This window comes from Muntiacus reevesi, chromosome 11 (genome assembly GCF_963930625.1).
Source record: "Muntiacus reevesi chromosome 11, mMunRee1.1, whole genome shotgun sequence".
Classification (NCBI taxonomy): Eukaryota; Metazoa; Chordata; class Mammalia; order Artiodactyla; family Cervidae; genus Muntiacus; species Muntiacus reevesi.
This window is the reverse complement of record NC_089259.1, coordinates 27406100-27419153: the sequence shown is the minus strand read 5'-3', so window position 1 is coordinate 27419153 and position 13054 is coordinate 27406100. Positions and strand designations below refer to the sequence as shown.

The following is a 13054-nucleotide window of genomic DNA, read 5'->3' as shown; positions in this document are numbered from 1 at the left end:
AATCACCTCACATGTTTATTCTACTGTTACACGCTAAGGTCATATAATACCCTAGTGCTTTATTTCCGGCCACTTTCCTGGAGCTGGCCCTGGTGCTTGTCACACTGGGCTTGGGGTCATCTGTATCTCCTGGTTTTCCTTGGTTTTCTCCCCTTGCCCATCCAGTTGAGTGCTGTCGGAGACAGATGTCCATACTTTATAATCGTTAACAGAGGCTCGTATTCTAATTATATGTGACTAAAGTGGAGTATTAAGTTTGCCTCATTGACTCACCCATGCTATTTGCAGATATCTCAACCACAACTGCATCACAACTCTCAGACCTGGAGTCTTCAAAGACTTACATCAGCTGACTTGGCTGTAAGTATTCTAGCTTTTCCTTCTCTGGGATCACAGTCCTAATGATACTCATCAAGGCTCGTAGTTTCCATCTATTTATGTATCTTGCTCATCATACCAATTTTTCTGCTTGTCACATAATCTGGAGCACGTTGCTCCGGCAATTCAGATCATGGCATGCCAAATGGTAGCTGTGTGAAGAGACCTCAGCTCTGTGCTTTCTCAGGTGGGCCTCTGCGCCCAGCGGCAGGCTTGCGAAGTCACCCATCCATCCAGTGTTTACCTGTAACAGGATTCTCAACCCAGCTCTCTGTTGGCCTTCTGGCTCAGATAATTCTTTGATTGGGTCGGGAGGGTGTGGTGGGGGGGAGGAGCGGGGGGGAGGAGGGATAGAGGGGTGGGGGTAGTCCCATGTGTTTTAGGATGTTTAGCACCCTCTGTGGTCTCTACCCCACTAGATGTCAACAGTACTGGCTCCCAGAGTTGTGCCAATCAAAAATGTTTCCAGACCATCCCAAATGTCCCTTGGGAGAAAGAGTCCCCTCTGTTGAAAACCACTGACCTAGAAAGGAAGCAAGTTGAGGACTTTTTTGATTTCTAGAAAATGTATAGAAACAACTGAAAACATGAGCGCTTGTAGCGTTTCATCACTTACCTGGCTGAGCCACCAACTCCATCCCAGGGAGTCTTTTATCAGTTTTCATCAGGGAAGATGAACAAAGGGCAGTTAGAAGGATGTGTCAGTTTTCCTGTTTTCTCTCGGTCAGCCTGGTCCAGAGGAAAAACCAGGACTTCAGCTTCATCCAGACCCTTGTATATGCCATCGTCCTGTGTTTTATGTTTCAGGCAATTTTCTTAATCTCCTGGGCCTCTTTTTCCCCATCTATATTTTTTTTTCCTAATGCCACTTTTTTGATTAAACTTTTTATTTTGTATTAGAGTATAGCCAATTAACAATGTTGTGATGGTTTCAGGTGGACAGAGAAGGGACTCAGTCATACATATACAGGTATCCATTCTTCCCCAAACTCCCCTCCCATCCAGGCTGACTCACAACATTGAGCAGAGTTCCCTGTGCTATACAGTAGGTCCTTGTTGGTTATCCATTTTAATTACAGTGACTGTATTGACTATATCCCCCCAGGCTCCTCTGTCCATGGGACTTTCCAGGCAAGAATACTGGAGTGGGTTGTCATGTCCTCCTCCAGGGGGTCTTCCTGGCCCAGGGATCAAACCTGCATCTCCTGCATTGCAACAGGATTCTTTACCGCTGAGCCACAAGGGAAGCCCCTTAAATATAGTAGTGTAAACTATAATCATAATTCATTTTTTTCTAAGAAGGGTATTGTGAGAATTATATATGTAAAGTGCCATACGCAGAATGCTTGTCATATAGTAGGTGTTCAGTGAGCTTCCTTCTCAGAATCCTACCCTCAGATTCCTCCGAGAGTAAGGGGAAATGGTACCTGGCTTTGAAGGCAACAAGAGAAAAGAAGTCATATTTCCACTTACGGTGATTTTTTTCCTAGGAAAATACCATATAGAGTTTAAAACAGTGATTTGAATTTGTAAATCTTTTCACTCTTTCACCCTCAAAGCTCCCAATAAGTTTTTTGCATTCATTTAAATTCTATGAGACTAAGGAATTCTTCCAAAGGATTTTTTTTTCATTCCTTCTTCATTCAATCAATCAGTAGGTCAAAGCATTTATGGAACCCATAATCAGCCAATAAATCAATAAATAAGTACAACTTGTTGGGACCCGTGTATCTAGAGGCGGAGGGTCTTAAGTCCAATGGGAGGTGGATGAGGGGAATGAAGACCACCAGGATGGACTTGATAAGTGCTGGGGGAGGTGGGGGCTTGGAGGAAAGTGCTTCTCCAACCACAGTGGAGAGGAAAAGCTCTCTGGGAAGAGACATGAGCCAAGTGTGGACAGACAGGAAGGAGGAGAGCAGGTGTTGGGGGAGGCAGGATTGACATGACCTTTTATTTCTTCCTGGTTGTATTTCACAAATGTCTCTAACATTGGAAATGTTTGTGATATGTTTTGTCAGAATTCTAGATGACAATCCCATAAACAGAATTTCACAGCGGTTGTTTACTGGATTAAATTCCTTGTTTTTCCTGTAAGTATTCATCTACCTTTCAATCCATCTGTCTATGAATTGCAATGACATCTAAAACTAGCTTACAAAAAAGAGCTTTAAGAAAATCAAGCCTCTAAGATTTCTATTTGTCAAAACATTTCCTGTATTTCAAGCCACAATTACTGTTGCTACTTCCTGGCCATGGCTCATGGCATATTTTAAGCCTACCAGTTCATTTCCTTTTGATCTCCTTTCATTCCTTTTAGTTTTAAGGCATGTTTTTATTTGCCGTGGTTGACCAAAGATAGTATTCATTTTTATCTTCTTACTACATTTAAATCTGTCAGAATCTCCCCAGTGTTCAGCTCCAACTACATTTTTTAACAAAGGAAAATGTGCCTTTGCCCAGCATGAGTCACTGAAAATTCCAAAATCTTTGTCTTAGCAACTAGACTTTTCTCATCATTACATTTTTGGTGTTTATTAATAGACTGGGATGGTTTATCAGCAAGGGATTATTATGTTCCTTTACAGCTGATCATATAGCATTGTTAATTTTCCATTTGTGAAAAGGGATACCATAAATTTCCATTTGTGAAATGGGATATCACAATATCATAAATTAATCGTGAAACTTAATGTTCTCATGAGTTGTCTTCTTCCCCAAATGTCCCCCCTCCCCACTGTCATCACTTCTTAGATTTAATACAGTTTCCAATGTGAACTTTTAATGTCATAAATGATTAGCGTTTCTCTTAAGGCGAAACTTTGGATGTATGATGCTGGAAATGATCCTAACTTTGAAATTTACAAGGAAAGTCACCATGAACTTCAAAACAATTACCCAATATACTTTTGTTTCATCTCACAAAGTCATACTGTTTCAAATTTATTCCTAGGTTATGTATCACACTTATACATTTATAGTTTCTCTGACATCTGCTCCCTTATCCATGCCACATGTGTATCTAGAGACCATTTTGAAGGGGTAGTTATGTTTATGGTTTTCATCCTAGTGTATTGATTTAACATGCAAGTTTCCCAGTTGTGGAAATAGTGAAAACACTGTCCCTAAAGTGGCATGTCATTTTGTTTCTAATCAACCTCTTCTGCGTGTAAAGGTCCATGGTGAACAACCACCTACAAGTCCTTCCCAAGCAGATGTGCGCCCAAATGCCTCAGCTCAACTGGATGTGAGTACAAGCTTAGTGGCTGATTTATTAAACGTCCAGATTCAGAAAGCTAGCCCTGAAGTTAATTCGCAATTACACAGAGAGCTCATCTGTGCTTTTCTTTCTAAAACCAAAATCTGGTCATGTCCCTTCTTGCCTTAAATCCGTTCTATATACAATTTTATTTATTTGGTTGTGCTGGATCTTTGGCACTGCACTTGGACTTTCCCTAATTGCAGCACGCAGGGGACTCCTCTCATGGCAGTGGCCGCTCTCATGTGGAGCACGGGCTCCAGAGGACAGGCTCACTGGTTGTGGTGCATGGACTTAGTTGTTACACAACATGTGGAATCTTCTCGGATCAGGGATTGAACCCATGTCTCCTGCATTGGCTGGAGGATTCTTATCCACTGCGCCACGAGGGAAGTCGCATTTGGACTTTCAAGGGACCACAGTGTTTATTTGTAATCACTGTATTTTCAGAGTGAAAAAAAAAATGAGTTCCTGCAAGTCCTCCAAGATGGTTTAAAATAGGAATTTATATTAAGGGTAAGTTAATTAATGACAATGTAGTAGACATTTGAAACATTAAACATCAGATGTTCTAAGGTGCAAAAAGTAGAATAGGATTTTAAAGGCAATACAAAGGAATTGGTAATTTTAGTGTGAGTGTGAGGAAGGTTCAGAGGCAGCAATATAGCTACTGTCTTGACCTGGAAGACTGTAGGACGCCGGTCATAAAAGGAATTAGGAGACTTGGCAGAACAGCCGACCGTCTCATTCCTTGGCGCTGCTGGGAGCGGTCATGTCAGAGTGTTCCCGAGGTTGTTCCCTGATGACGTGAGTGTTAAAGGCTCACCCGGCAGGGCGTAATCTCTCCATGAGTGCTACTCCAGCGTCAACAGGCATCACTCATCAGGGACTTCAGACAGACAGCTGGACCTCAGTCCTAGGATGTCTGATTTAGTAGATCTGGGTAGAGCCAGGGAATCTGAACTTTTAACAAGCTCCCATGTGATGCTGAGGCTTAGTCCTGGGCACCCTTGGAGTAGCACTGCTTTCAGCGTCAGCACCGTGGAGGGAGGTAGAAAGAACGGATATTTTTTATCACGTGGCTTGGGGTTGGCATCCTGACCCTGGCATCCAGTATTTGGAAGGCAAATTAGCCTGAGTTTCTTCTCCAGCAAAACGGAGACACAAATATCCACCTGATGTTGGGAGGACATGAGAATTTAACCATCTGTGATGCCATGGCTAAGTGTCTAGGAATCCGATTCAGGCAGATGTGAGTTAGAGGGTCAGTTCTACCACTCAGTAGCTGTGCAACCACAAGAAAAGTGAATTTCCAAAGTCCTCAGATTCCTCAAATTATTACCTCAGGTGGGAGGTAGTAACGCCAGCTTCTCAGGAGGGTGTATTATGCATGTGGAACAGCGCCTGACACTGTGAAAGTCTAATAAATGGAGTTGCTACTATTATGGTGGCAGCATTATGAGAATTAATAGCATAATATCCAGCACAGAGAAACATTCACTAAATAGTGGGCTGCCCTTTTGCTCAGTTTTTTTTTAAGTTCTAACATTAATTAGAAGGGGAAAAGAAGCAGAATATTAATTATATCAATCATGCAATAATCAGGAGGAAAGCCTAAAAAATTGGAATGAAGTAAAAATAAAGTTTGAAACTGTCACATCACCGACAAATAGCTTTAAATGTATGATTTGTGCAGAAACTAAAAAAAAAATTTCCCTCCATGCCTTTTAGGGATTTGGAAGGCAACAGGATAAAATTCCTCACGAATTCCACCTTTCTGTCTTGCAGTTCTCTCACAGTGCTGTAAGTATACAACGGTGAATGAGGGGAAGTCTAGCAGCTTTGGAAATCAAAAGAAAACATTGACAAGGAATTTCAAAGTATGTTTCATTTACAGCCTTGGTCTGAAACTACAGTACTGGAAAATGCACACATGGATGGTGGGGCCAAGCCTTATGATTAGCTGCCAACCATTTAAGCTTCCTTCTTTCTGAGGGCAGTCATTATTTCTGTGCACTCTCCCAGCTGACCTGATACCATGGTCACCAAGGAAATGAGATAATGTGTGTGAAAGTGGTTAGTGTTGCTGCCAGTGACACATCAATTAATATCTCTCTCTTTAAAGAAAAAAAAAGTTTATTCTAAAGAGAATAATTTCTAACATGTTCTGGTTGGTCAAAGATTCTGATTGCTGTTTTGTGTTTTTTATGAGGGCAGGAAGGCAGATGGATTGGTTAATTGGCACATTTGCGTGGTAAGCTTAAAAACACAAAAATGTGCTTTTGCTTTCATCACAGTTCTCCATATATAGTTAGTGCTTAGTAATGTTTGTTGCCTGGATGGTTAGTTGGAAAAGAAAAATCATTGTATATCCATTTGTGGTAGTCCAGCCACTTTTCTCCAACAGACTAAGAGACAAAACTTTTGCCAGGTTGCAAATTAATCAATCAGATTGAAGATTAGCATGCTCAGTAAGGAAAGAGGGTGTCCCACATAGGAGATGGATAATGAGAGAGCGCACTGGAAAACTAAATGAATGATACCCACGCCTTCTATTTCATAGCTCCATGTAGCTTTTCAATCACCTTCATACTCATTTGGTGACTTCCCTGGTGGCTCAGATGGTAAAGCGTCTGCCTACAATGCGGAAGACCCAGGTTTGATCCCTGGGTTGGGAAGATCCTCTGGAGAAGGAAATGGCAACCCACTCCAGTGCTCTTGCCATGGACGGAGAGCGCGGTAGGCTATAGTCCATGGGGTCGCAAAGAGTCGGACACAACTGAGAGACTTCATTTTCACACTCATTATCTCATTTGTTAACACCTCTGTAAGGCGGTCAGTCACCGACCTCCTCTTTTTTGCCATTCGTCCTGGAGGATTCCATTTCAAACAGAGGAAATATAAAACCACTGTTCCCCTACCCCCAACTTAAAGTTTGTTGTGGCCCAAATGGGATTGGTTCATGATTTCCTCTTTGTGGCCTTCTTCTAAGGAAGGTGCCTTGCTCAAAGATCCTCTTGAAGCCTTCTCTAAGAATCATTAACAGGGCCCAAATTTGACATTCCATGTGCATATGCTGGGGAAAGAAAAACTTTCTAAAATAATCAGAATCCAAACAAAGGACAGCTCTGTCGCCCACGCTTGGCGCCTCAAGTTCCCTGTGGCGGCATGTCCTGGAGCCAGCGAGCATGTGGAGACACTGTCAGTGAGAAACTGCCGCCTGTGTCCCACTCCAGAACATGTCTCGCCTTGAGGTTTATTAAATTACAGCCAGATCAATGGCATCTCCCAATGAGAACTGATTACTACAGCAGACTCAGACCAACAGTGCTGACTCTCACCATGTCTTACAGGTTTCTGCCTAGAAATCAAATTGGTTTTGTTCCAGAGAAGACATTTTCTTCATTAAAAAATTTAGGAGAACTGTAAGTAGCATTGTCTACTAGGAAAAATATGATTGCTTCTTCAAGATTACAAATTGAAATGACTAGTGAGACTGCTTTTTCACTAGTAGCAATCAAAATCCTGTAGACTGATATTCAAAATCAATTAAGAAAACCAGCACTATCCTGAAAACAAATTAAAATCAGACAGTGGGCTTGATATGAATTTAGCCTACTCTGATTTCCCTGCCTGTTTTCTTTGGGTGATTTCATATATGTGTGTGTTTGGGAGTAAATGAGTTTTCCATGGCCCCTTAAACTCACAGATCATATCTCTGATGGCCAGAGTGCAATTAATTCTCAGTTGAAGTTTGCTGAATGAATAATGGACTGACTGAAATAATATTAATTAGCTATAACTAAACAAAGGAATCAACATGCTTATCCCTTAAGAATTTATGACTTCTAGAAAAAAATGAAAACAGAAATGTCTAGAAAGATGAAATAGTATTAATTAGTTATAACTAAGCAAAGAAATGAACATGCTTATTATCCCTTAAGAATTTATGACTTCTAGAACAAATGAAGCAAACAGAAATGTCTAGAAAGAGGATTAGGCTCATTGAAAAATATTCAGAGAGCTCATGTACATTTTTCCATTCAAATATATATTTTGTAGGTCTTTTAAAAATCATCTTTCTTGCTATTAATTCATTGCTACCCACAAAGTAGGGCATCACTGGAGTTTATAATTGTCTGTGACATTACAAATAGGGTAGAGATCTCCTCCTCCTGATCTGAAGTCTAAGAAATGGAAATCCATTTCTTAATCATCTTCTCCCCCATTCTTTATACCATGTTTTGAAATCCAGAAAGGACTGAGAAAAATAGTTCAGTAAGAGTAATTTGAAAAACACTTATGAATAAGATTATTTAATCTAATAATGAGCATCACAAACCAAGCCCACAAATATTTATTAAGTGCCTACAAAGTACAAAGCACTGTATTAGAACTAAAATGCTATCATTTTACGGCAAAATTAAAAGATAGCTCACTCCTTTCTCACAGAAGAATTCCTAATCAGACCTTGGAGGATGGAAGTGGATTTGGGTTTTAGGGGTGAGATGGAGGAGTAGCCCAGGATAAACAAAAATTTTTTTTATACAAACTTAAGAAAACAGTGATATGAAGTCCACATTCGGAAGATTCTCCTAATCTTCCTCTTATCCTACACTTAGGCAAAACTCTCCCTCAGAAAAAGAGCCTAATTAAGAGGTGCTAGCTTTCCTTTTTTTAGTACCACCAATAATTAATTCATTCCAATCCAGGCAGCATCAGCATGATGGAAGAAATTCAGAACTCAATAGAATGAACTTGAACAGGGCATTTATATTTCTTAAGCTGACAAAAATGTTAGATAATTTTACTGTGCCTTCATGACCACAAACCCCTCCTGGAGAGGAATAAGTCCACTTCGGTGAGATCACTCAGATCCTTTTCACACAGAAGACTACTTTATTTTTCAAGGTAGCACCTTGCAGGACATTTTCTAGGTGCATGAGATCATTGTCCTCTTGCTCTGATCTGTGCACACCTGTGGCTTTCCTCTGAGCCGGGACCCACATGTGCTCCTTGCACCTGGAACACCAGACCAGAACACCAGCGGACAGGCTGTCTACACTTGGATGTCATGACAGCACAGCAAAAGCCAACTTTTGAAATTAATTTACAGATGACCCTTACTCCACAGCTTGCTTCTTCCCCTCGACTCTCCTGTCTTAGTCAAATGATCATTCTTCCTGGCAGCCTGGCTGGAAGACTGCTCCCTTCCTTCTTCCTCTCTTGACGTTTGATATCCTATCAACCCGTAAGTCCTGCCAGTGCCTCCTTAAACCCTCAGCAGTTCTCACCTGGTCCAGGGTCAGAGGTCCCCCCCTCTCAATAGCTGCCTTTTCACTTTATCTTTCATTCTTCTAACAGAATTACTATCCCATAACCCAGAGCATATTTTGCCACTGTTCTGTTTAACATTTTCCCTGCTTGTTGCCTGCGATAAGGCAAAGTCTTTAATGTGGCTCTCAAACATTAATGTTCAGAGGAATCACAGGGGATGCTGGCTTTAAATGCATATTACCAGGCCCCTTCCAGAGATTCAGGTGTGATGGTTATGGAATGGTCCCAGGAAGGTGCTCTTTTTACAAGCATCCTTGATTCAGATGCCTGAATTATACTCTGAGAAATGCTGCCTTGGGCTGTGTTCTCAGCCTTCCCATTTTGTCTCCATGCTCTTTTCTGGGCTCACCTCCTCTATGTCTCCCCATCCTTTCTATGCCCCATCCACGCTAGACCACTTACTGACTCCTGATAGTGTCACTGACTTTTAGCCTTTGTCCTCAGGTCCTGCTGCATCCTCACCTGAAAACCTGCTCTCCTTTGACTCCACCTTTACAAATCATCAGTTCAGTCACTCAGTTGTATCCGACTCTTCGCAACGCCATGGGCTACAGCACGCCAGGCTTCCCTGTCCTTCACTATCTCCAGGAGTTTGCTCAAAGTCACGTCCATTGAGTCAGTGATGCCATCCAACCATCTCACCCTCTATCACCCCCTTCTCCTCCTGCCTTCAGTCTTTCCTAGCATCAGGGTCTTTTCCAATGACTCAGTTCTTCACATCAGGTGGCCAAGGCCAAAGTATTGGAGTTTCAGTTTCAGCATCAGTCCTTCCAATGAATATTCAGGACTGATTTCCTTTAGGATGCACTGGTTAGATCTTGCAGTCCAATGGACTCTCAAGAGTCTTCTCCAATACCACAGTTTAAAAGCATCAATTCTTCAGTGCTCAACTTTCTTTATAGTCCAACTCTTATATCCATATGTGACTACTGGAAAAACCATAGCTTTGGACCTTTGTTGGCAAAGTAATGTCTCTGCTTTTGAATAGGCTATCTAGGATGGTCATAACTTTCCTTCCAAGGAGCAAGTGTCTTTTACTTTCATGACTGCAGTCACCATCTGCAGTGATTTTAGAGCCAAAAAGTAAAAATCTGCCACTGTTTCCACTGTTTCCCCATCTATTTACCATGAAGTGATGGGACCAGATGCCATGATCTTAGTTTTCTGAATGCTGAGCTTTAAGCCAACTTCTTCACTCTCCTCTTTTACTTTCATCAAGAGGCTCTTTAGTTCTTCTTTGCTTTCTGCCATAAGGGTGGTGTCATCTGCATATCTGAGGTTATTGATATTTCTCCCAGCAATCTTGATTCCAGCTTGTGCTTCATACAGCCCAGAGTTTCTCATGTTGTACTTTGCATATAAGTTAAATAAGCAGGGTGACAATATATAGCCTTGACATACTTCCTTCCCTATTTGGAACCCCGTTTGTTTTTCCATGTCCAGTTCTAACTGTTGCTTCTTGACCTGCATACAGATTTCTCAGGAGGCAGGTCAGGTGGTCTGGTATCCCTATCTCTTGAAGAATTTTCCATAGTTTGTTGTGATCCACAGAGTCAAAGGCTTTGGCATAGTCGATAAAGCAAAAGTAGATGTTTTTCTGAAACTCTCTCCCTTTTTTGAATTTCCAACGGATGTTGGCAATTTGATCTCTGATTCCTCTGCCTCTTCTAAATCCAGCTGGAACGTCTGGAAGTTCACAGTTCACATACTGTTGAAGCCTGACTTGGAGAATTTTGAGCATTACTTTGCTAGCATGTGAGATGAGTGCAATTGTGTGGTAGTTTGTGCATTCTTTGGCATTTCCTTTCTTTAGGATTGGTGTGAAAACCAACCTTTTCCAACCTAGCATCAGGGTCTTTTCCAATGACTCAGTTCTTCACATCAGGTGGCCACTGCTGAGTTTTCCAAATTTGCTGCCATATTGAGTGCAGCACTTTCACAGCATCATCTTTCAGAATTTGAAATAGCTCAACTGGAATTCCATCTCCTCCACTAGCTTTGTTCGCAGTGATGCTTCCTAAGGACCGCTTGACTTCACATGCCCGGATATCTGGCTCTCGGTGAGTGATCACACCATCGTGGTTATCTGGGTCTTGAAGATCTTTTTTGTATAGTTCTTCTGTGCATTCTTGCCACCTCTTCTTAATATCTTCTGTTTCTATTAGATCCATACCATTTCTGTTGTTTATTGTGCCCATCTTTGCATGAAATGTTCCCATGGTATCTCTAATTTTCTTGAAGAGATCTCTAGTCTTTCCCATTCTATTGTTTCCCTCTATTTCTTTGAACTGATCACTGACGAAGGCTTTCTAATCTCTCCTTGCTATTCTTTGGAACTTTGTGTTCAAATGGGTATATCTTTCCCTTTGTCCTTTGCCTTTTGTGTCTTTTCTTTTCTCAGCTATTGTAAGGCCTCCTCAGACAACCGTTTTGCCTTTTTGCATCTCTTTTTCTTGGGGATGGTCTTGATCCCTGCCTCCTGTACAATGTCATGAACTTCCGTCCATAGTTCTTCAGGCACTCTGTCTATCAGATCTAATCTCTTGAATCTATTTGTCACTTCCACTGTATAATCATAAGGGATTTGATTTAGGTCATACCTGAATGGTCTAGTGGTTTTCCCCACTTTCTTCAATTTAAGTCTGAATTTGGCAATAAAGAGTTCATGATCTGAGCCACTGTCTGATCCCAGTCTTATTTTTGCTAACTGTATAGAGCTTCTCCATCTTTGCCTGCAAAGAATATAATCAGTCTGATTTTGGTATTGACCATCTGGTGATGTCCATTTGTAGAGTCCTCTCTTGTGTTGTTTGAAGAGGGTGTTTCCTATGACCAGTACATTCTCTTGGTAAGATTCTGCTAGCCTTTGACCTGCTTCGTTTTGTACTCCAAGGCCCAATTTGCCTGTTACGCCTGGTATCGCTTGACTTCCTACTTTTGCATTCCAGTCCCCTATAATGAAAAGGACATCTTTTGGGGGTGTTAGTTCTATAAGGTCTTGTAGGTCTTCATAGAACCATTCAACTTCAGCTTCTTCAGCATTACTGGTCGGGGCATAGACTTGGATTACTGTGATATTGAATGATTTGCCTTGGAAATGAACAGAGATCATTCTGTTGTTTTTGAGATTGCATCCAAGTACTTAATTTTGGACTCTTTTGTTGACTATGATGGCTATTCCATTTCTTCTAAGGGATTCTACAGATCATTAAGCTTTGCTCAAACACTTCATAATTTCCCAGACCAAGTTTGATGAGTCCTTCCTCTGTTTTTCATCTGTACTTCCGTAATAGCCCTTGTTTCTTTCTTTTCTTATTTCATAATCTAGTTTTTAAATTCTAAGCTTTTTTAGATAAAGAATTTTCACAGTTATTTGTAACTCCAATATATCCATCAGGAGCACCATAGCATCAGAAACAGATTTTTTGTTTGACTCCTAGGCAATTTCACATCTGTTTCACTTTTAAGACCTTCTCTGGCTCAGAAGGATATTTTGGACTCTTAAAAATTCTTGATTCCTTCTTTACCCTGACAAATCTTGTTTTCACATTCTCTAGAAACACTTCCCTGCGATTCTTTCTGGATTGGACAGCCCTATTAGAGTCAGATATAAATTCTCAATTTCTTCTAAAAAAATAACACCATGTAAAAATAGACGAAAAATATGTGAACTTATCCATTCAGGATCATCTGGGTGGATATTACATGGTCAAAACTCTTAGTTGGAATGCAAAATAAGTAGAAGACACTGGTCTTGACCTCAGAAAGCTTCTAATGCATTTGGGTAAACAAGATATCACATATGTGAGCCAATAGGAATCGTAGGAACAATGAATGGTTGAAGGTACAAAAAGTACCTAAAACAGAGGAAACTAATGAAAGTAGACCTTGAAGCTAGGTTGGGAATGTGTTGGAGAGGAGCTGAGAGGAAATTCCATACTGGAACTGGATAAGCAAAATGTCACACGTCTGAAAGTGGTGGAAAACATACCCATTTGGCTGAATCACATGGCTTAGTTGTGTAACAAGCTCTCAGGTTGGTTAAAGTGGATTGTATTTTCTGTTTCGTCAAAGGGGATGATG

At 41.0% G+C, this 13054-nt stretch overlaps 1 protein-coding gene and 1 non-coding gene across 7 annotated transcripts in view; both read left to right on the top strand.

The window, feature by feature from the left end:
* Positions 1-13054, top strand: part of RXFP2 (relaxin family peptide receptor 2) — a 58362-nt gene that overhangs the window by 30642 nt on the left and 14666 nt on the right. For 5 of the 6 annotated variants that reach the window (XM_065902142.1, XM_065902140.1, XM_065902138.1 and 2 more), the window contains 5 exons: positions 289-360; positions 2397-2468; positions 3551-3622; positions 5366-5437; positions 6988-7059. In XM_065902142.1, coding sequence (XP_065758214.1) covers positions 289-360; positions 2397-2468; positions 3551-3622; positions 5366-5437; positions 6988-7059 — 360 coding nt within the window. The remainder of the gene's footprint in view (positions 1-288; positions 361-2396; positions 2469-3550; positions 3623-5365; positions 5438-6987; positions 7060-13054) is intronic. The other variant, XM_065902139.1, reaches the window with a different exon arrangement.
* On the top strand, positions 6241-6312 carry TRNAC-ACA (transfer RNA cysteine (anticodon ACA)). The gene has a single exon. It is a non-coding gene; the product is annotated as a tRNA-Cys (tRNA).